The sequence below is a fragment of the Leishmania infantum genome, chromosome 35 (genome assembly GCF_000002875.2).
Source record: "Leishmania infantum JPCM5 genome chromosome 35".
NCBI lineage: Eukaryota > Euglenozoa > Kinetoplastea > Trypanosomatida > Trypanosomatidae > Leishmania > Leishmania infantum.
In genome coordinates this window covers 465,743-488,821 of record NC_009419.2, presented here as the reverse complement: position 1 = coordinate 488,821, position 23,079 = coordinate 465,743, and the positions used below count along the sequence as shown (strand labels likewise).

The window sequence follows — 23,079 nt, the reverse complement described above, 5'->3', positions numbered from 1 at the left end:
AGGCAGGTGACGAAGACCACCACCACCACCACCACCAAACAACGGAGTGGAGGCAGGTGCGATGTGTGCGATATTAACAGAGACGGGTGTGAGAAAAGAAAGCGCAAATAGGCTGCGAGACGAAGAAGGCACAGAAAGGGGGTAGTGAGAGAAAAGAAAAGAGCGCTGCTGACTTATCAACGGAGCGGCGGCGGCAGGGGGGGGGTGGAGTTCGGACTGCGGTGAGCGTTCTGCTGTTGTGCAAAACGTGGGGAGAGTACGCTACTGCGTAGTGGTCGATGCTGCGGAGGGCACACTTCTACACGGACGAGGAGAATCCTGAATACAGGCAAAGTGAGTACGGGAGCGAGTGGGGAGCCGACAAAAGAAGTGGATGGCGTCAGCGGTGCCGCACATGGACAAGTCACGGCCCCTGCGAGGGCTAATGAAACACAAGGCAAAGAAGGAGTAATGCAGTTTTGCTTTGCTCGTGTGGGATCAGCAATAACAGCAGGGATCCCATCAGCGTGCAAGGAAGGGGGGGGGTGCTGGGCTGAGGTTTGCGCCAATGTGAAAGTGCTGACTACGGTTTTCAAGCAGGGAGCGCCCAACGACGCCAACATCGCTACGGGTCATTTTTTTTCGTTTTGCTTCGAGGGACGCGGCTTTGGTTTACGAGTACAGACCAGACAAAGCGCACTTCAACTTGATCCTCTTGACATGACGCACCAGGAGGATCAACGGAGGGTGGCGGGGAAACAGCACACGAACAAAATAAAGGAGGGCAACATCGAATCACACGTGCGTTCCTACGCATGCGCCACTGACGCCAGAGGAGCAGCATCAGGAACACCCGGGAAACCTACCAGATGAAGGCATGCCACAACTACGTCTCATCTCCTGTCCGCTCTCTCTTGCATCTTGCGGGCCCTCCTTGGCCTGTCACAAGACACTCTGTCGAAAGACAAAACACACACGCACACACACACGCACACAAACGGAACGAAAGATACAGGGCACACACGCGCCGGGCGGATCTTCATGCATTTCGCTCATTCCACGCGTTTCAGTGTCTACGCTTCGCGCATTCGAGGAGGTGGTTGTGCACCCCACGCACGAGGGAGGAATGGCGGAGAGGCGTTCGAGGGAACCACAAGAGGCAAGGAGCAGAGGAGGCGTGGAAGGGTGCAACATCGCCACAAAGAACTCCAAGAGCAAAGCACAGAATAAAGCGAGCCCAGCGTGCGCGTGGACACATGCCTGCGTATACACGCCCGTTTAAGACTCCGTCGCCGACACTGCGTGTCGCGCTGCCGCTGCGCTACTTGGCAGAAGTGGAGCGAGTCGTTTTCGCCGCTGCTGCTGCCGCTCGCTTCACTCGCGAAATGACAGCCTCGAAGGCGCTGCTGCTGCGGCGCGCAGCGACAGACGGCGACAGCACGGCTGGGGCAGCACTTGCACTGTGGCTGCGACGAACGAGGCTCATCGAGGCTGCGGCCGTGCGGCTCTTGCGTGGCTGCACTGTCCCGATGCTTCCGCGATGATAATCGGTTACGCCGCTCTGGCTGTGGTAGCCTCGGCGCGGTTGTGAGGAAGTTGGTGGTGGAGGCTTCAGCGGAGATGCGGTGACGTGCAGCGGACGCGCATCGATGAAGTGAAAAAAGGCGCGTGTGCGCTCCGCCCACTTCAGCATGTCGGCCCTCCGCCGCAGCTCCTGCGAGAGCACCCCGGCAGGCTTCACATCTGCGGCAGGGGCCGTGGTGTGCCTCTCACTCGCTGCTCCTGCTGCCGCCGCTGCCATATTACTCTCCACGTCCCGCTGTAGTTGGCTGTATGGACTTGCCCGCTGCTGAGCTATGCTGAGAGAGGTGCGCGCCGCGCGCTGACGGGCCGGACTTGGTGTGGACATGTTCGCACTACCGAGCTTGCCAGCGTGCAACATCGTGGTGGCGGATGCCTGAGCAGCTGCAGCACCACGGTAAGCGCGCGATCGGGGCAGGACAGCCTGCATATCTTGAGCTCGTTCCTGCCGATTCGCCTCCTGCGTCAGCGAGAAGGCCATGCCGTCGGTATCACCGCCTTGGCTGTCGCCGTCCATCCCAACGAACACGGGAAGACGCTCGTCATCATGGAGACCATCTTCGTCAAGCAAGTTCAGTGACCGCCCGGGTGCTGGAAGACTGATGCTCCCATTTGCAGCCGCACGCGTGCCAAGGCGTCTGCACTCGTGCGTCGTCGTCGGCACGTGTACACCCAATGCTGATACCGTCGCAATTGTGGTGTTAGAGGCGTGCCCAGAGTGTGGCAGCGCGCCAACCAGCGTGGTCGTCCTCACTGCACCGCTCGTCTTTGCTTCCTCCTCGTCCCCAAACTGGAAGAGGCTGGCCTGCGTATTGCTGAGAAGCGGCTCCTCCAACCCCTGCCCGCTGCCGCGTGCCGTTTGGTGGTCCTCGTCTTCATCCGCATCGAGGGCCGCCCACAAAGGCGTTTGCGGGCTTGGAACGGTATACCCCGGTTTTAGTTGCACAGGGCGCGTCATCGTGGGCGGGTTCGCACGCAAAATAGCCTGCACCGCTTCGTCGTGGGAGGACGGGCGGGACGCGGAAGAAGCAGCGGGAGAGACGGCGCTCGGCGCAGGCGCTGTCGACGACGGCGAGGACCGGAGTGCCTCTCCAAAGACGGGCTGAGGTTGCGGGCGTCGAGCGACTGTGGCAGGCGTGAAGAGTGCCTGCTCGACAGCAGGCTCCTGCGGTGCCGCGTCCCGGCTCTCAGAAAGTGCCGAGTAGGGGGGCGCCTGCTGCTGGCTCAAAAGCTGCGAGGTGGGTGTGCGTTGCAGGTGCGCAGGGGAGGCTCTTGTCGTCGTGGTCTCAAAGAAGACACCCTCCTCGTCCAGCTCAGCACACATATTCGGGTCGCGCACCAGCTGAGGAGTACCACTTATACGGCGGCCGTCACTGCCAAATGATCCCGAGCGGCGCGGACGCTTCAGGAGGTGCCGCGCCAGCCCCCCAGTTGTTGCCGGGGCACTGGGGCTGCGACCACCTTGCGAATGACGAATGGTGCTGCCGCGCTCCGCCGATTCGCGTGCTCGTTTGCGCGCACCAGTGACAGAGGTGGTTGCAGAGGCGAGCGACGGTGACGTGGCCGTCATCACGGGTGTTGGGGAAAGGGGCCCAATGGAAGAATTGATCGTCGAGGCTTCACGCAGTGTGTTAGCGCTGCCTCGACCCTTGCCGCTACCGGTGCTGGCGCTGCGGCGTCCGGTCGTGGCAGTAGTTGTGGTGGCGTTGGTCAGCGCCATCGACTCCGTCTCACACGGGGAGACGGCGACGACGTTTTCATGGTGGGCCTTAGCGTCCACCGCTCCCCGCTTCGTGTTGACCGATGGCGGAGGAGGCATGGTGCTATAGTCGGCTCCAGGAAACGGACAGCGCCACAGAAGAGATAGGGTGAGCAATCTACTGCGCGTCCTCTAGACGACTCGCGAGGCCGGTATGCAGGCACCGTGCGCGAGAAGCGGTAAACAAGGCGCACTTTGCCAAACGACAGAGAAGAAAAGGTGTATGCGTGTGTGTGGAGGAGGGACGTCTAACAGAAAAAAGAATGATTCGGACCCACGTGCAGCGGTGGATGAGGAGGCACTGCGTTCCGCGGCTGGTATGTATGAGAATGTCTATGCGAAAGATGTAGGTGTATGTGTGCAGGTGTGCTTCTAAGATAGGGTAAAAAAAAGAACAAACGCGTAAACGTGGACACAGGCAATCCGTTGTACGGCTGGGTATCAGAGTGAAAGGCGATAGAAAGCGCTTACAGGAGTCGCCGGAGGGATGCAGACGCACACGCGGACCACTCTCCTTCCTCTCTTCCCAACGGAAGCCCAGACGCGCAGCAATGCAAACAAAAGAAGAGCTGAGGCGTGTGTATGTGTGCGTGTGCCGGCTACACCAATCTATGCAAAGGCAAGAGACTACTGAGTGCGGCGTGTAAAGGACACAGACGCGCCCCCCTCCCCCCCGTGTGCGTGTGTGAGAGGGTGTTTGAGCGGGCATGCGCAGCGGGTGCGAAAGCAGAAGGAATTACAAAGAATATGGTAGAAGACGACATTCCACGCTGATAAGCAAAAAAGAAACACCAGGCACAAGCGGCTTTGGCAGTGCGAGCCAGCGCGAAACTCCATGAGACCCGCCTTCCACTTGTCGAGGGTTGGCCAGCGGTGGGGAGCAACGCAGCAGGGACGACCGAGGTGTGTACACACGCATAGCAGCACCGCCGTGTTTTCTTCCGCTTCATTGGACACCCATCAGTGCGGCTTGCCGCGCACGACATTCGCGTTGTCGACAAGGGGGGGGAGAGGGACGTCCTTGCAACACCGCTGCAGCAGTCGAGAAACGGGCGCGGGGTAACCCGGTTTGTTGTTGATCAGTGGGTTGCATTCTTCAAGTTAGTTTACCACTGCGCATCTGTGTGTGCATGCGTGTCAGTGCACCACGGCGAAAGAGTCCCGAGCAACGGGCTGCGTGGCGTTACTCGTTAGGTCCAAGACGAAGCAAACGAAGGAAAGCACCGACAAAAAGAAGCTCAGCGCCAACGTTCCACAAAAGGCATCACCCTTCCAACACTCACAGAGGGGCATGGCCGTTAAGTTGTCTCTCTCACCGTGCGCGTGTGCATGAAAGGCAGCGTGCAGTGAGGAGAGCGAAGGATGCCGGGCCCGAAGAGCGCACTCGATTAGTGCCTACCACGGCCTCGCCCTCCTTTGCCGCCGCGAACGGACGGAAAAAAGCCCCCTCGACCGCTGCCACGGCCACGGCCACGACCTTCCGTGCGTGGCCACTTGCCTCGAGAGAACGACGCGCCACGCGACAAGTTGACCGGTGCGCCACGTCTGCCGCGGCCTCGGCCTCGCTTGTAGTTTGGCATCTCCAGCGGCGCATCGGGGTCTTCGCCTTCCTCGCGTAGGCGCTTAGAGAGGTTCGCCGCAATCGCCTTGCCCTCCTCATCGTTTATTTGCTCTGGGCTCAACAGAGAAGTGCTCTTCACGTTTCCATAGCGTCGCGAGGTGCGGTCGGAGTCCACCTGGCGGAAGCCCTTCTGCCGGCGGCGCTCAATACGACGACGGTCCCGCTCGTTGCTGTCCTTGTCGAGGTACGCCGCATAGCAGTTCATGGGGGCAATCATGTTTAACTGCCGATCATCGAGAGCCAAGATTTCCTCGACAGACAGTGTAAAGTCCTCTGCAGGCACCTCACGGTACCGGAAGCCGCCGCTGACGCCCGCGCCTGCGCCGCCTGACGATGTTGCGCCGACATCGCGGTGCAGCTGATAGTATTCTTCTTCCTTCTGCTTCAGGGACGCTTGCAGGCGCTCCATCAGCTCAGCGTCGGTCTCGCTCTTTCCGGTAGTGGAGGCGATCAGGTCATTTAGCTGCTGCTGCTCCTTCTCCAGCTGCTGCAGTGCCTCTGAAGGGTAGAGGAGAGAGAGCGCGTCCGTGGCACCGGCTTCCGATGAGGGTCCGAAGTCATCGTGGAAGAAGACCTCGGTGCTCTTCCCTTTCTTCTTCGCCTTCGCCGCCAAGACGGCCGGCATCATCGACTGTGCCTCCTCCAGTGAGTTCGCCGCAAACAGCGCGGGAGCCTCGCCCGACCGGATGGCCTCTGCCGTGCCATCGTCGTCCTCGCCAGACTCCTTGTCGAGCTCTTCGTCAAAGTACGCAATCTCATCCTCGTCGACGTTCCTCTCGTCGTAGTAATCGCTGTCGAAGAGCTGCGCCATCTTGCGGTCGAACTCCGCCGGGTCGAATGGGGCGTCGAGGTCTTTGTCCGACCACACCGCCTTCAGCTTGGCCAGCTGAGCCTCCTCTTTCTCATCCCCGCCAAACCTCGCGGTGGTCGCCGCTTTCAAGCCGGCGACGGACGCGATTAGGGCGCGCTGGTCTTCGATCTCCTTCCGCTTCAGGTGCTTCAGTCGCTTCAGCTCCTCGACCTGCTGTGCACGAGCCGCCTCTGCGCGCTCGCGGCGCCGCTGCCGCGCGTCCTTGCGTGTGGTATCCGGCTTGCGGAGGAGCCCCGTCGCTGCCTCGCCAATGGGGCGAGGAAATGTCTGCACGTGCGCTGCCGACGCACCGCCGTTGGCCGCTTCCTCTTCCGCTTCTTGGTGGCGGTACTTCTTCTCTTGGTACTCCCGCTCCCACACCTCCGCATTGTTGAAGAAGGCCTCGTCCTCCTCCTCGCGGGCGAGTTGGGCGAGGCGGTTGTAGTATGAGCCGGCCGACTCGTCTCCTTCGGCATCTCCGTCGCTGCCCTCTGCCTCCTCGCCACTGTCGGTGCTGGCTTTGTGCGCCCTGCTCTTCTTCCGAGTCGCGCCAGGGCGCCAGAGTTCCTGGATGAAGAAGTCGCGCAGGAACGCTTCACTATCAGTTTCGTTGCCATCGCCGCTGGCGCCCTGCTGCTTCTTCCCACTCTTCTTGGCAGCCGCAGCGGATATGCTCAGCGCGAACGCCTCCTCCAGCAAGCGCTTCTCTTCCTCACTGGCTCTGCGCTGCTGCTCGTCTTCGTCTGCGCTGTCCTCGCCGTTATCGGACGCCGCTGGTGCTGACGCGTATGCTGAGGTGGCGCCGCGGACCACTTCAAAGGTGTTGGTGCTGTCCTCCACATTGCGCAAGAAAGCAGCGCGGAGCTTTGCTTCCTCTGCGTTCTGCGGTCGCAGCTTTCGCAGCCCGTCGCGCTCGCCTGCCTCGTTGGAGTCGTCCACCACGGCATCCTCCGACCCAGCGGTGGCCTCGAGGGCGCGCTTGTACTCGTCGGCGAGTGTGAACTTGCTCTTGCCAGCGGCTTTGCTCCGCTTCTGCGCCATGCGTCGCTCGAAGACGTCAGTGTTCACACGAATCTGCTCCTCCGCAGGAGGAAAGAAGCGCTGCTTGAGGAGCTCCTCCTTTGGCAGTAGGGTTTCCGCAGTGGGCTCGGAGTCGGCGGGTGATGAAGGGGAGTCCTCATCGTGGGCAGCAGAAGCCACTGCGGCCGTTTTGCCCTTCTTGGCGCTACTGCTGACGCGGAGCGGCACCGTGGCTTTGCGCACGGCCAACAGAGCCTTGGCAAAGCTGAGGTTGTTCTCATGAGTGAGGAGCAGCGCATCGTCGTCTTCCTCAAACTCCTCGTCATCAGAACTGTCCTTCTCACCCTTTTCGTCGTCGTCACAGTCGAAGCCGAGAGCGGCGGCCTTGCCAAGCTTCCCCTTGTACTTCTCCGTCAACGTGTGGAGCTCCTGCTTACGCTTCTGCTCTTCGTAACGCGCCGCGTACGCTTTGTTAATGTGCAGCCCGACGTCCTCGCTGCTGCTGCTTTCCTCGTCGTCACCACCCTCAGTGCCCCCTGTCAGCAGATGCTTCTTGCCGTTTGCTTCGCCGTCCTGGACCCGCCGAAAGGAGAGGCCCTGCACGTGTGCCGTTTTGCTGGCGGCGCCGTCTGCCTTGCCACGCGCGTATGCTGGCGTGAGGGACGCGGCCGTGGACGTTTGCCGACTCGACTCCCCCGTTGCTGGCTTGATCGCATCTTTCGCTTCGTCCTCTGTCTCCGCGTCGGACGAGGAGGAGTCACTGCCGAACATGTCTGTCTTTTCTGCCGTGTGCGGCACCGCGGTCGACGACGCCTTGACAGTGGACGCGCCCGATGGAGCGAGCGGGTGTGCACGAGGCGGCCTGGCGCGACCGCTCTCCGCGTGCAGGTTCTTGCGACGCTCCCGTTCTGCCGCGGCTTTCATCTCTCGCGCGAGCGAGTCGCCGCCACATTTGTGCCTTTCGCCATCACTCGAGGACGAGTCTTCCGACTCGAACACGATACGGTGCGGCACCTTCGCCGAGGCAGAGCAGGACGAGGTCGTGGGCGGCATGTACTTGTGAACGCCTTTGCTTTCTCTGCAGCTGAACCGCATGCTTGCGTTTAAGTCTGAGTGCGGCGGCGGTTGTGCCAAAGTCGAATCCCCTTTCTCTCTATATACGACACGCACGCAGCAGCAAATAGCGTAGTTGCGATTGGCGGTGATGTCCACCTGAGGAGAAGGCCGTGAAAGAGAAATGCGCTCGAGAGGAGAGAGAAGGGTGTCTATATATAGAGAGAAAGAAATGCGTGCATGTGCTTGTGCGCGTCACAGAGATGGCTGCTGCAGCACAGGAGGAGAAGTGCAAAGAGGGGAGGGAAGCGCATTCGACCCCAAACTCTCCTTCTTGTGCGATTGCCCCCGCCCCCTTCACCCACACAAAACACTACCATCACCACCACCACACATATACAGGCCGACAGACCCACGCAGATAGAGAACAAGGCGCTATACAGAGCAAAGTGCTGACGGATGTGCGGCTGCAGGTGTATGCGTGCAGTGGTTTGCATGTTGTTTGCTTCCGGCCTGGTAAACGCTTTGCTGCTTTGAAAAAGAAAAGAGGAGAAGGAGGGCGATCAGCGCCGTCATCATTGGCGAGGGAGGTCTGCTCAGCCAGACACACTCGTGCGCACTTTGCTGCTGCTGAGGATTGCAGTGCAACGCAGCATCCAGAGTAACACGCGGCAGCGATCGAGAAACACGCCCTCCCTCCGTCACAGACACCTGAACAGATGCACTCTTTTTTGACTTCATGAGGGTCTGCACGGTGGTGCGCCCCGCCAAACGCACCCGCAAAATGACTCCGCCGCCTCCCTCCGTCTTCCCTGGGCGCCGTATCACACGGATAAGAGGACACACCGGTAGAACAAGAATACAACAACAGGGAGAGAACGACAGTTTACGGAAGGAGACGCGCAACACCATGAAGAGAGAGTTGGGGGGTTGGTGCGTGTCTGTGTGTGTGTGTGTATGATTATACGTACACACGCAGACCGAGAAAAAGCGGCCACATGACCACGACCGCATCATCATCATGCACATATCTATGGAGAGCGCGAAAGAATCAGAGGAAAGGGTAAACCGAGCACCGTGATTGGACGCTAAAGCAGCGGTGCATGCGCGCACCCTCTCATGCACGCACACTCAGAACAGGTGCATCTCTAGACAGATGTCCACCGAAAGAAAAGCACAACACACGAAACAAAAAAAAACGAAAAGAAACGCACGCGTTGACTTCGTCTTCTTTGCCTTTTCGTTGAAACGCTCTACTGCTTCGTCAACCGCGTCCACACGGCCATGTAGAAGCTCAGCACTTTGTCAATCACAGTGAACTGAATGCCGTAATAGAAGGGTGAGAGGGACGAAAGAGTGCGTGCCATGAAATGTGCGCTGTCGGCCGCTGATGGAATGCCGCCCTGCGCGACCGTTTGTGCAGCGCGCTGCTGCACCGCCGCAATGGCCGCCGTCTGCCCAGATGCCGTCAAAACACTAGAAGACAGCACAACCACCTCCTGCGTAATCATGCGACCGGCTCGACGCAGCACCGTTACCATCGGCGGCACGCCTTCTTCGTCGGCATCTCCTCCATTTGTCGCGTCGCTGACCGTTACGGTCGGGTCCGCCAACTGCAAGGCGTACCGCCACAGATTCGCCCATGAAAGTCCATCACTCGCATCCGTCATGACCGCGTACGGTCGAAGGAGTCCCGTGAGGTGCAGTGTCGCGCGACCGCGCAGCAGTTCCACCAACACGCTAAGCGGATGATCAATGAGCGACTGGGCCACAAGAGAGGCCACGACGCGGTACACAATGGCGCGAAGAATGGCCAGCCGCATGGCATGCTCCCGCTCGGCTTGCCGCCGCTCACGTCGCTTACGGCGCTCGCGGCGCTCTCGCCGCAATCGACGCTGCACATGCTCTACGCGCTTCTCTGCCGAGAGTGTAGCCGTTCCGCCCGCCCCGCCACCACTGGGAGCAGTGGTGGCAATCGACATGTTCACACTCTGTTGAGAGCGCGCTCCCTCGCTAGCACCCGAGGCGAGCGACGCACGATCGTCATCGTCCTCGTCATCCTCGTTGTAGTCATTGTCCTCATCTTCGTCCGACCACTGGGCGTAGCGGCGCATGATGAGGTACTCGACTGACTCGAAGACAGTCAGCACCGCCCGGTCCACTAGCTGGCTCGCCAGGGGCATCAAGAGCTGCTGAATCGTTACACCCGCTGCGCTAATCACCAGGCCCCGCACGGCACCGGCTACCGTGAAGAGAGCTCGAGGCGGCGGTGACGGCAGCGGCGATGACGCGTCGCCAGCGTTGGGAGTCGCACCCCAGGAGAGCAGCAGCGGCACCACAATACTCAGCAGGAAAGGATCAAAGACAGTGTGAGATACAAGTCTTAATCCCCAGCCTAGCAACCGCCGCCGAATCCGCTTGCTGCGCAGTTGCCGCACCACCAGGCTCTGGTCGAAGAAGAGCTTCTCAATGTACGCCTCGGTCGCCGCCAGCATCCACCGCATGAGGAGGAGGTGGGCCACGTAGGGGGCAGGGAGCTTCTCAAACCATCCTTCGGTGGGCAACCACGCCGCCGCGGCTGCACCCGCGGGGCTTCTGCAAGTGCCGCCCCGCGTTTTCGCTGTTCCAGGCGACGGTAGTAGGTCTGAGAAGCGCAGCAGCGGCAGAGTCGCCAGCTGCCGCTTCAGCTCACAGCAGTAGTGCACAATGGCTACTGGGACAGCATGAATGACGTGGTCGATGAGGTACGCCGGCCGCGTCATGTTTTTCGCCCGCATGCGTCGCCACCAGCTCGTCGGCGACCACGTTGACATTTTCGAGCCGAGTCGAGCCGCTTCGCCATCGCGAACGACGATAACGCTGCTCCCCGCTTCGTCTTTGTCGTCGCCGTTGTCGCTTTGACGCGAGTGTGAGGAGCGCTGACTGCTGCTGCTGAGCCCACCACCGCTGCTGCTACGGTGATGACGATGCCGCGAGCGAGTCGCCACATCGGGCGTGCTAGCAGCGGTGCGCGAGCTCGAGAGACGACGGGAACTCAGCGGGGGCTTGCCGATGTCCGTGACAGGGGGCGGAGGGGCCAGTGGAGGGGTCAGACCACTTGCTAATGCCGCGGTTGCCACCCGAGAAAGCGGGTGCGATGCCGAAGATGCCAGTGAAGAGCTCATGCGAGTGCTGCCACTACCGAGGCCAACTTGGCCGCCAGGGAGGGCCGGTGCGCGGCTGCGGGATCCATCGCTATGACTGCGGCGCACCCGACCGCCACTCGAGCCGGGCGCGCTGGTGATACTGCTGCCTCCACCGTCCGTGGAAGCACGTCTCGACACGACGAGCGGTTCTTCAGCGCTGCGCGTGCGGCGGTTTGAGGACGCTGCTGGCACCCCTTTAGCTTCACCTCTGCTGCTCTTGTCACTCTCGATGGAAGAGCGGCGGTGGCGACGCTGACCTGTTGGCGCCGCCGTAGAGTCGCCGTTATCGGAGCGGTGACGCCGATGCGGGCGCTCGCTTGACGGCTCACCTGCAGCGCTGCGCGCAGACCTTCGCGACTGGCGTGAGGACGCCACCGAGGCCGCGTTGCCACCTCCACCGTCACCGCTTTCAGCGCCAAGCCGGCTTTCTGAAGCCCCTGCGTGGGAGCGCGAGCGGTGGTGCGTGCGGCGCACCACCGCAGTGTCAGGGTTGAAGGCGCTAAGGGCATGCCTCAAGACAGCGTAACTTACGCGTAAAACATTGAATGGGTGCAGAATGGCAGTGGTCGAGCCCGGGGTGAGGGGAAGCCCAAGCGTCTCCATGTTGCCTCGGCTCAGATCCGTATGTATCCGTGTACGTGTATGCCTCCAGCAGGCACCTCAGATCGATGCATGCATGTATAGGTGCACCCCCACACACACACACACACACACAAAGAGGAGAGAGGAGGCGGTCCCTGTGGCGAGACGCGAGAGGCGGCTAAAGGAGAGGGTTGTATGCGCGTAGATCTACGTGTGCGATTGTGGTGCTTGAGTCACGCTCTGCGCACGCGCCAAAAAAAAAGGCCCCGCCGCCGTTTGCGTATGTGCGTTCGTTCTTAAGAGCCAAGGATGCATGGGTGGGAGCAGCAACAGCGCACAAGCCGAAGCGGTGCCGCATAGGAACAAGATTGGAGATGTGAGGGGCGCAGAATATAAAGAGGAGCGGCAGAGGCGCAGAGGCGAGAAGGAGAGATGTTACACTTTGTAGAGCGAGAGGGAGCGACCCTAAAGGGAGAGCTACTGATGGGGCTGCGGGTGGATCTCTATGTGCGAGAGACACGCGGGGCTCGGCCCACCTTCCCCACCCCCATTTACCCACACACTTAGAGGCATGCACACAATGCGTGCACATGTGCATCTTTCGTTCCCGTTTTATCCGCCTTTGACGCAGCGGTGTGGACTTATCGCCTTGGCTGTAACAACGCGCCCCTGACGACGAGGACTACCCCAGCGTGACATCACAGGGTCCAGCGCCCTCGCTCTGTGTGTGGGGACGCCAAGCGGCCCCTCCCCCTTATCCCTGCCAATGCCGAAGCACCTCTGGCGGTGACAGGGTCAAGCACCTACGACCCAAAGGGGGGAGGGGAGGCCAGTGCGATTCATTGCTGCTGATGTCGGCTGGTCAGGTCCTGGACGGCGTGGCGTCGGAGCGACCTGCCACAGCGAACACGCCTGTGCCATCCACATGATGGGCGAAGCGTCAGCGTGGCTCGAGCGTATCCCACCCCCGGCCGTCACACTGCCTGCTGGTGCGGGGAGCCCTGAGCGGCACCCTGAGGGGGCAGCATTTGGGCCAGAGGCCGTTCTCCGATGGCTGGGCCGGCGCACTGCTGTACGGGCTTGTGTCTCCGGCTGCTTCGCACCAGGTGAAATGGACCCTGTGGCAGGGCCGGGGGCAGCAGAGTAGAGTGGCGTCGGACTCCTGCTCCACGGCAGAGAATGGGCACACGTTGGAGAAAGAAGAATGAAACACCGCGCGCTGCGCTCCGCATCTTTCGGCTCACGCTCTTCTGTCCGATGCCCTGCCATCCAAACATTTGCCGTCGTGACGTCTTCGGAAACGAATGAGAGGTGGGGTGAGTGAGTGGGCCGCAAGGACGAAGTGAGCCCTTGATGAAGGCGCACCGCACCCTCTTCACAGCGCCGCCAGTAGACACACACACACGCAACCAAAATGATCAATCTGAGATGTACGCACACCAAAGCACGAGATGACACAGCGGTGGCTACATGGATGCGACCACACGTCGGCCATTCACGTATGCACCATTTAGCAGCTGCACGGAGCGGAGCGCATGCGTCTGTTCAGTGAACTCCAGCACCACCATTCCGCCCGGGCCGTTGACATCGTGCAGGCCGGGGAGGTAGAACGCGGGGGTGGCCGGATGCGGTGGCTGCGGAAGCGGCGACGCGTCCGGCAGCACGCCTTCGTCGTTCTCTTTCGCCTCCTTGTGCATCTGCTGACCCTCCGCTTCATCCTGCAAGATGCCGCTGATCGGCTCTACCCCATTGCCCAGCACGCCCGAGGCGGCGTTGCTGCCGTCAGCGTCAGGGAGCACGCCCCTGTCTCCGATGATGGAGGGCTCGCACGACAGCACGTCGATCAGTGAGGTCTCGACGCTGTGAGAAGTGTTGCTCATACTTGCTGGCAGGTCAGCGAGCACCCCAGACGACGACGCTGCGCTCGTGATGGTGCACTTGTTTGATGGGAGCGGCTGCTGGTGCCGAGGCTGTTGCTGCGCAGCGTGGTTGTAGCTTACTGCGGCGTGCAGCATCTCACGCGCCGGTCGGCGCACGCGCCACGGCTTCGCACCACCGCCCAGCAGCTGCGCCACCATCGAGCTTAGGTGCGAGGCCGTCACCGAAAGGTCTACCCCACAGAGAGCGACGCGGTAGAGATTGGACGGTGGAATGATGTCGGGCAGAATGCCCATGTCTGCCGCCGCAGGGTCGTTGTAGAGGGACTCGTGCGATGCAACAGAGCTGTTGTCGTCGCCGTCCTTGTCGTGGGTGTTCGCCATCGGAGCTACGGAGTTGGGCGGGCGTCGTCGACGGTGCTGCTGCGGCTGCTGGCAAACACCGCTGCCGTTTCCATCGTTGTTGTCGGTGGCGCCAAACCGGCTGCGATTCTGGCGGCGCACGAGCGTGGGCGGTGGAGGCATCTGCACAAGGCCGTCAGGACCGATTCCGAACTCCATCGCCGCTGCCGCCGCACGGCCGCCTGATGCATCGCGGCGGTCCAGAAAGCCCAGAAAACGCTTCCGCTGGTCCACGTCGTACGCAAGACCCCGCATGCGCTGACGACCGCGACGGGAGCTCCAGTCCACTGTGCTGCTCGCCGTGTAAGTCGAGCTGGCCGCACTGTTGCCCGCCTGGAAGCGATCCCCGTAGGCGCGGCGATCGCTCAAGTTTGCTGCAGCGTTGCCACCCACGCTGCGACTCGCCTCGTCGACGCTCTGTCGACCGTCACGACGACACTTGCGACCTTGCTGACGACCGTCGTCGTCGTCGTCTGCCGCCGCAGTGTCGCGATACCGCTTCCCTTTCTCTCGTCTTCCACGCCGGTCGTCTATGTCATCTTCTTCACTTCGACTGCGCTCCCGACGCTGCTGACCGTCGCGCCGCCGACGCGAGAGACGATTATCGTTGAAGTTGCCGTACTCGTCGTCACTGTCGCTGAGCTCCGGTCTCGGGCGGTGATGAGACCGTAAGACACGCTCCGATCGCGTGACATCACTGCTGTCTTCCCTTCCCTCCGCGCTGTCTCGGCGATGGTGGTGCGAGCTGCGATGTCGGTGGTGATGGTGATGCTGGCGGTCAGCGAGCGAGTCGCTGTCACGGCGCCGACGACGATGCCGGTCGCCGTAGTCGCCTACGTCGTCATCGTCGTCACGCCGGTCGGACCGACGGCTGCGGTGGCGGCGCAACGACGATACATCGCCGCCACCGCTTTCGTTTCGCTTACCCATTACTTGGCACCTGTTTCGACTCCTTGTTGCCTACTAAGATTCCCGCCGTGGCTGGTGCTGGTGCTACTCTGCTGCTGCTGTGCCCCAGCCAGGTTCTGCACCTCCTTTTGAGCACCCACGAGGGCTGCCCCGCGTGTGCTCTGGAAAGTCGACCTCCTCGCACGTGAGGGAGGCTGCTTGTGGACGCGGGGACAGCTGGGTGGATGGGTTAGATAGAAGGGAAAAGGGGGGAGAACACCCAATGTTCGTTTCTTAAAGCAATGTGGAGGTTGCGATTGACAACGACAGGCACACATGTTTGTAGCCGATAGAAAGCACACAGTAAAGCAAGAGAGAGGGAGGGAGAGAGCTCGAGCTGGAGACGGTGGCTTTGGTGTAGAGGCGGCAGAAGGTCCGACCGAGAAGAGACGTGCGAGGGGGTGGGGGCCAGAGAAGAAGCTCGCGTAAAGCGAAGAAAGCGCAAATCCAAGCTCTGTGCTCTCACACGGAGAGGCTCACGTGCGGGTGTGTGTGCAGCACTTGGACTACCCAGTGCCCCTTCTTTTCCCCGGCATTTGTTGAGCTCTGATGACGAGGAACACCTCAGCGTGGCATCACAGGGTCCAGCGCCTGCGACGTAAAGGGGGGGAAGAGGGCAGTGCGATTTATTGCTGCTGTTGCTGCGGCTGGCCAGGTCCTGGACGGCGTTGGGTCGGGGCGACCTGCAGAGCGGTGGGTGGGGGTGTATTTTGATGGTGAGGTCGTGCTCAGGTGACTGGGTCGGCATTTTGCTGCAAGGCGTGTTTACCACTGCTTTGCGCCAAGCGATGGACCCTGTCGCAGGGCTGGGGATAGAATGACGTTGGACTCCTGTAGCACGGGCAGAGGTGACCGTTCGCAAAAAAGAAAAAAAGCGCTTGCTGCGTGCCATAAGTGTTGCAAGCAAAGCCCTTGGCGGTTGCAGCGATGAATGCATCTTTTCCCTTTTTCCTTTCTTTTGCTGCAGGGGAGAGGGAGTCGAAGCACACAGGCCACAGCGCAGAGATACCGACACACGCGCTTCTTTTCCGGTTTACTGGCGTTTGCGCGGCGTGCGTCTGTCTCTGTCTCTTTGCGAATTTCATCTGGTTTTGCGCGAGAGTCACTGACTGACGGACCGGAGTAAATAGTGATGACAACAGTAAAAGGGAGCGTGGAGGGGGTGGTGGCGGTTGAAGGATGCGAGAACACGAGCGAGCGAAACAAAAGAACAAAAAAGACGGCGACGGCGAAAATAAACAAAAGGAAGCAAACAAAGATATGACAACTCCACACAACGAGGAAATCATCGAGACACGGGAAGATGCGCGTGATGAGCTACGCATAGTTTGTACGTGGAAAGTCAGAAACGCAGAGCAAAGGAAGCACGAACCGAAATAATACTTCTATATATATATATATATAGAAGGCAAAGCGCACAGAGAGGATTACCGCTACCGGAGCGGAGCAGGCAGGCAGCGACTTGCACAACGAGCACTCCTACGTAACCGCCCCCCCTCTCCCCAACCACCACCACAGCCACACGCATACGGATATATGGAGGAGGGAAAACGCTGATTGGAAACAGGAGCAGCGCGTCGCTCCCTTGCTGCAGAGCGTTTCATTGATGCGGTGCCACATGGGAGGTTGAGGGGGATGGGAGCCGTAGGAGATGCGAGAAGGATAGAAATATGCGAGACAGGGACCAGGGCGATTCAGCGAAAGGTGTGGACGTGCTGCCCAGCGCACATGCACATCGATGCAACGCAAGCACGTTTGCGTCTGTCGCCACTTTTCACTTCTGTTGCACCGACCCTCTGCCCTCGGCGCCATCGACGATTTGTGTGTAAGGGAAAGATGGTGAGGGCCTTCACGCGTCACCACTCTCACTTCTCGGCACTACAGCACATGTGCGTGCTTTTCCGCGTGTGAGCATACGACAGAAAAACACAGGGAGAGTGAGCGAGGATTCAGGGAGACACGAGAGCCAGTGCAAAACGAAAAAAAAAAGGTGTACAGCGGCATAATGATGGAGGACCGAACACGCACAGGATCCAAAGTACAACAAAGACACACAAAAGACCGGAGGGAGGAAGTGTGGTGGTGGTGGTGGGGTTACGGGTGATGTTGATAACAACAACATGATGTGTGATTTAAATCGCCGCAATTCTACCTTTTTTTCTTCATCGGTGAGTAGCACAGACAAGCCCACGCGCACCGCGACCCCTGCAAGCATCTGTCTGCCTTTTCAAGCTGCGCTGTGTGCGTGCGTGCGTGTGTGTGCGCCAGTTGTGACGGGGTGTAAGGCGGTATAAGTTGATCATTGGGTCTACAACCCTTCTCCTCTGCACAAGCGACAGCATGTAAGCACAGCCGGAGTACTGCGATCCGCTTGCTGAATGGCGGTGAGGGAAAGAGGTCCGAGAGAAACCCGAACAGCGTGACGACGAAAAAGGGACGCAGAGACGGGAAAAAGGGGTCCGGCTATCACTTGCGCAAAGCGTCGGGACCCACCTTTGCCTTCATGTTCATCACGGCTGTGCGCGCGGGCTTCGCCTCCTTCACCGGCATCGAGGGCTTGTAGGAGGTTACATCCCCCTCCTGGTCTTCCTCGGCGATCACGGTTGCCTGCAGCTCTGCCAACTCGGCATGCATGCGCTGCCGCTCCTCTTTCGAGATGTCCGACGTGTGCTTTGAGCGGTGGCCGAAGAAGTCCTTGATGCTCGAAAGGAAGCTCCCCGTGCTGTTGCTGCTGCCCTTGCTGGAGGACCCCCCACCAGACGAGGAGACCTTGATCTGCTGCCCATCCGGGCCGGATAAGGGTGACATGGTCTTGACTTGGGCCTCGGCCGACTGCGCAGCGGGGACTTTGGTCCTCAGAGAGAGCTGCTGCATCTGCATAAAGCGACGGCGTGCGTCTGACGCCGGTACGGGCCTCGAATAGCCGTGGGCAGTGAAGAAGGGATGCCGCAGAACCTCATCAGAGGTGATCCGCTTTGAGGACTCTTGGTCAAGCATCTTCAGAATCAGGTTCTTCGCCTCTGCGGAGATGGAATCCCAGCCGTGATTTGGGTTGAAGAGGACACCGTGGTCAATCCTGCGGAGGAGGTCGCGGCGGTCCTGCCCGGTGCGCACCTGACCATGGAACGGCGGCCGGCCGCAGAGAAGCACGTAGAAGACTACGCCGGCAGACCACACATCCACGCTCTTGACAAGTCGCTGGTTGGTGCAGAGCGGCTTGGCACCTTGCTCTTCAATGCCGCGGATCACCTCAGGCGCAATGTAAAAGGATGTGCCACACGGCGTACTGCAGACGTCCCACTCCATGACAACTTTGGCAAGACCAAAGTCCGCGATTTTCACCTCCACATTCAGCTTCTCCAGCGGGATGCTGTTGATGTCGGACATCACCTGGAGCCCCTCCACCCGCGTCGCCGACTCGGAGTCGTCGTTGGCTGCGTTGTTGGCCTCACTCTTGACGACGACGTTGATGAGGATGTTCTCTGGCTTAATGTCACGGTGCACAATGCTCTGCTCATGCAGGTAGGCAATACCAGACATTAGCTGGTGCATTATGGCGCGCGAGAGGTCCTCGTTGACGGTTTTGTTGCGCACAATAAATTCAAACAAATCTTCGTTCATGAGGTCGAGGGCGAAGTACACCTTGTCAGGGGTCTGCACCGCCTCATGCAGCGTGATGATGGCGGGGTGGCAAGTGCGGCGCAGAATCTCCTTCTCGTGCGCCACCATTTCAGCCTTCTTTCCAACCAGCGACGAGCGCATCATCACCTTCAAGGCGCGTATCTCGCCGCTAGGAATGTGGCGCACCGCCAGCACCTCGGAGAAGCCACCTTTGCCAAGGAGCTTGCCGTGATTGACGTCGTAGAGAGAGTTAATGTCGACTCCGTCCAGCGCCGGCGTCGCCGGGACGTTTATCTTGGGTGGCAGAACGGTCATGGTGCCTCAATCGTGCGCCTGTTAGAGGTTGCGTGGCGATGAGCAAATAAAAAAAAGCCGAGCAAATGTGGTTGAGCACACAAACACACACACACACACACACACCAAGAAAAAAGCGTATGCGTTCGGTGCGGTGGTGGATGGGCGGGATGGCGGCGGAGGAGGGGCGGGAGCGGACCTGAAACAGTACCAAGTGTGCGGAGAAGGTGCAGAGAGCGACAGATAGAGAAAGAGAGAGAAAAAAGATGCTATTGCGCGGTAAGGGCACGTGAGCGTGTGTCTATCCCTGCGTGAACACTCGCTCTCCTTCGATGGCGTGAGAGTGAGATACATAAAGTGCAGAGGAGCGAGAATGGGCCTTGCCACCAGCAGCACACGTATGACCAGATATTCCAAAATACGGAGAGGCATGTGCGACCGTGCCGCTCGACACCGAGCCTCACGACTCAAGGTGCTGCTTCGGTACGGTATGCATACTTTTCCGGTTTGGTGCTATAGAGAGCGCTGCCCCCCTCCCCTTCCCATTCTTTCGGCTTTCCTGTCTCACCTATCCCGTGTCGCTCGTCTAACGCCGGCCGTTGGATAAGCGGGGGCCGCAACTAGGTCCCGTCGGCTGGATTATCAGCGGACTTGATAGAGCTGGCCGATATCACGTAAGGGAGGTTTTCCATGCTGCGTTCCGCCTCGGTGTTGGTAGAACGACACCGAGCACGACCCTTACAAAGTGCGGAGTAGCCAACCACACGTTGGTGGGCCACTGCTCCCGCAAAAAGAGAGAGAGGATAAGGATTCGAAAGCTCATGCGACGGCGCGCAGCTCTGCCGCGTTGATGCTGTCGATAGGGGTAGACGCCCTCCTCCAGCGCGATCCAATCACAGCAGTTTTGTTTGATGCGTTGATTAGCATACGCACTCACACACGGCTTCTCAGTCCTCCAGCCTGGCAGAAGTGTTAGAGGTCGAGCATAGCAACCGAGCTGGGTAACGACTAAATCTTTTGCGGCTTGTTATTTGGGCAGACGAGCGTGCACTCTTCATCCGGGTTCTTTTTTTTTTGCGCACTTGCCGGTCGGTCTGCTTGTGCGTCACCCTCGAGGAGGCCTCGTGAACATTTGGAGAAGAGCCGTCGTACTGCCTTGAGCGACCACCAACACGCATGAGCTGGAATCATCCAGACACGCACAGCAAGCCATAAACCTCTGACGAGGCGTTCGAGCCGCACCATCGTCGTGCTCTGTGACGGGCCGCTTCGCAGTTTTGTAGCCGATACTTCTCCCCGACAAACGGATTTCGCCTTGCGGCCAAAACTGACTGCAGCAGACGTGCATGTGCGTGAGACGTGATCTCCCTCCCCCGCCCCATCGAGGGGTGACGGAGAGCTCTCTGGTGGCATTCGCTACGCTCTTTACCGCTTGAGATGGCCCCGCTGCCTCGATCTGGACGATCCGCACGTCGACCTTTCACCTTCGGGTTGGGGCAAAGACGCGTAGAATGGGGTGCCCAGCAGCCGAGCCTGTAGCCACCTGCCTAATTCCAGACCTCACACTCGAACCCGTCGGTAGGGCACTGGAGCTGCAAGATCCGACCGGTGTCGGCCTGCAAAGAGAAAAGCGGTCTCAACTCCACTGGGATAGGCACCTGGAAAGGAGAAGCCTGTAAGGTTCGTGACCCCCCGTCCTGATCCCATGCGGGGCACGTTCCCATGAGATGGCGTTTAGATCGAGTCCGGCGCCGCCGACCCTCAGACGCCATCCACTTCTTCGTCGGGCCAGAGAAGGAGCTGCCTCGGTAGACACCCATGTTTCTCATCGAGCACCGTGAAGGCGGAGCCCGCCACTCTGAGTTCTGTTGCGGAGGGCTCCGAGACGTCCGCAGGCGTTAACGTGGCGGCGTCTGCAGCGGAAAGGGGCGCGGAGGCATTCGTCGGCGAGGCTCAGAAGCTCCTGCACGCTTTTTTTTTTGTTGTTGGCTTTGCCGGTTCCACTGCTGCAGTTGCACGCAACAGGTTTGGTGCACTCTTCTTGTGTCCCCGGCGACCGTAGGGGCTCACGCCTCGTCCATGAAAGGGGGCGGGCCAACGACTCGATCCCGAGGTGACGCGCCACCAGCAGCTGCTCCCCGGCGTATCGCTCTGCCCGATCCCTCACGCAGCGTAACGTTAGGAGGGTGCGTTTCGAGTAGTGACACGATCGAAAGAAGGGGTTGGGACTTCTGGAGGATTTGCAGCGCATGCATGAGCGCCCGCTTCACTTGATCCTGTGCGCTGAGCCGTCGCATGGGAGAAGGAGCTCCCAGATCCTTGCTGTTGGGGACGGAAAGATGGACTCACCCCGCCTCTTTTCCCGTATCGTCTCTGCGATCCACGCCGGCCAGCGTTGCCGTGCAGGCAACATGGCTGATATCGAAAGAATACCAAAGTCGGGTGATGTGAGGAAAGAAGCCGAACCGGAAGGATATACACCCCAGTTCTAGCTGTGTATGCACCTCCATGAGTACGGAAGCGTTCAGAAGAGAAAAAGGAATGAGGAGAGAGGGAGACAAGAGACCAAAGAGACAACGCACCGACACGCACGCGCACACGCACACGCACAAAACGAGGATGTTCTGCAAGAATCCAGAAGTGAAGGTACGCTGTCGCATAGAGCGTGCGCGTACGTGTGTGTGTGTGTTTGCTCGCTACATCTTTGTTGTGTGCCGCTTGACTCTCTTCTTTTTCTCTTGCTGGCATCTGTGCGAACGCCGCTTACGGCACCGCCATCATCGGAAACCCGCAGGGGAAACAAAGGAAGAACGAAAAAATAGATTGAGGCAAAATGAGAGAGAAAAAAAAAGGATGATGAGAGAGATACAGCAGCATGTATACTACCCGCTCCTCTGCAGGGGGTGGTGGTGTGTGGGGGCAGCGCAGCAAGTGCAACGGGCTGACTCACGCTCTACTGATCGCATCTCTACCACCTGCTTGCTTTGTCTACTTCAGTTCTTCCTCGGTCATCCGCATTCTTCGTCTCTTGTTTCGCACGTCTTCTTGCGCTCCTGCTCCCCGCCGTGGGGTTGTGCAAGAGACACGCCGTTTTGAATTTTTATTTATATCTTGTTCTCTGCGGGAGTTACGACTCAATCACACACAGACAGACGAAGGCATACGCGACTCGCACTTCGCACGCAAGAGGCGCGAGGGAGAAAGAAACGAAAACAAAAAAGAAACTCAAGAAAGGCAGGGCAGCACACACAAGAGCGAAACAAACATGCAAAGCAGCTTAGCTGCCGAAGAAGACAAGTGAGTCCAGAGAGAGGGAGAGTGGGAGCGCGTACGGTGACGCTGCGCACCACCTGCAGAGTTGCTCTACTGACCCCCTCTAACAAGTACGACTGGCGTGGATAATGCAGAGGAGAAACGTGCGACGGGGGCTGGGGGTAGTGACAAGGGCTCTTCCTCACCAGTAACGCAGAAAATACACACGCATACACCGAAGAAAGAAACAGGAAAATACAGCCGTGTGCGTTTGTGTATGTGCGCTTCGAGAGGCGACGGGCGCGGCGGCAAGAAGGGGTTGAGGCACTTCGTTTCGTGAACTCAGGACCAAGCAAAGGAAGCAGTAAAATACGCATGCGAACGGCAGCATGTGCGAAGCCGACTTTTTTGTTCTTTGGTGACCACGGCTCTTTTTTTAATTGCTGTTGTGTTTCGCTTATTCTTGCGTGCTTGTTCAATCCTTCCCAACCGTTTTTATGCCTTTTTTTCCCTCATCCTACTCACTTCTCCTTCTTTTGCATGTTGCCTTTAAAAGTCAAATTTTGCTGTTTTTTTTTTCTGATTCGCTCCTCTCTCCACCAGTTCGAGCCTGCAGTTCAAAACTCAGAAAAGACGTCAACAGACCACTTTACCCACGCACGTACACACAATCGTACGTTGCACACACACACACACACACAGATAAACACAAAGCACGAAGGCAAGGTAGAAGGGGATGGGGCATGTCTCTGGGCATGTGAAGCGGTGTATGTATGTGCACCGCCGCCTGTGTGAGCACATTAAAGTGAGCGAGCAAGAGAAAGTGTATGCGTATGGGGATGTGCTCTGGAACGCTCACGTCAAAAAAAAAAGAAAGCGAAGAGAGAAGCAAAGAAACCAAGGAAGAGGCCCCGTTGACGTCCGTGTACGTCCTGCTGAGAAATCACACCCACACAAAAAGAAAAACACACACCCGCACGCGCATACACTAGAAACAGTCGCAGAACACAACGGAGTTTCTGTTTTCCTTGTTATGTCGTGTGTGCGTGTGTAGC

The 23,079-nt window shown here is 59.3% G+C and overlaps 5 protein-coding genes across 5 annotated transcripts; all 5 read right to left on the bottom strand.

Annotated features, from left to right (window-relative positions):
- Nucleotides 1-1,300: 1,300 nt before the first annotated feature.
- LINJ_35_1110 (conserved hypothetical protein) lies at nt 1,301-3,379 on the bottom strand (the record flags this gene model as incomplete). Its single annotated transcript, XM_001468888.1, has 1 exon — nt 1,301-3,379. One exon carries the CDS (start codon nt 3,377-3,379, stop codon nt 1,301-1,303), a length of 2,079 nt encoding a protein of 692 aa, XP_001468925.1.
- Nucleotides 3,380-4,707: 1,328 nt separating this feature from the next.
- LINJ_35_1100 (conserved hypothetical protein) lies at nt 4,708-7,863 on the bottom strand (the record flags this gene model as incomplete). The annotated part of the gene is made up of 1 exon (XM_001468887.1): nt 4,708-7,863. One exon carries the CDS (start codon nt 7,861-7,863, stop codon nt 4,708-4,710), a length of 3,156 nt encoding a protein of 1,051 aa, XP_001468924.1.
- A 1,253-nt stretch (nt 7,864-9,116) lies between these two features.
- LINJ_35_1090 (conserved hypothetical protein) lies at nt 9,117-10,640 on the bottom strand (the record flags this gene model as incomplete). Its single annotated transcript, XM_001468886.2, has 1 exon — nt 9,117-10,640. The coding sequence occupies one exon, from the start codon at nt 10,638-10,640 to the stop codon at nt 9,117-9,119; it is 1,524 nt and encodes a 507-aa protein (XP_001468923.2).
- Nucleotides 10,641-13,096: 2,456 nt separating this feature from the next.
- Nucleotides 13,097-14,839, bottom strand: LINJ_35_1080 (conserved hypothetical protein; the record flags this gene model as incomplete). Its single annotated transcript, XM_001468885.1, has 1 exon — nt 13,097-14,839. One exon carries the CDS (start codon nt 14,837-14,839, stop codon nt 13,097-13,099), a length of 1,743 nt encoding a protein of 580 aa, XP_001468922.1.
- Nucleotides 14,840-17,323: 2,484 nt separating this feature from the next.
- LINJ_35_1070 (putative protein kinase) lies at nt 17,324-18,793 on the bottom strand (the record flags this gene model as incomplete). The annotated part of the gene is made up of 1 exon (XM_001468884.1): nt 17,324-18,793. The coding sequence occupies one exon, from the start codon at nt 18,791-18,793 to the stop codon at nt 17,324-17,326; it is 1,470 nt and encodes a 489-aa protein (XP_001468921.1).
- Nucleotides 18,794-23,079: the final 4,286 nt, after the last annotated feature.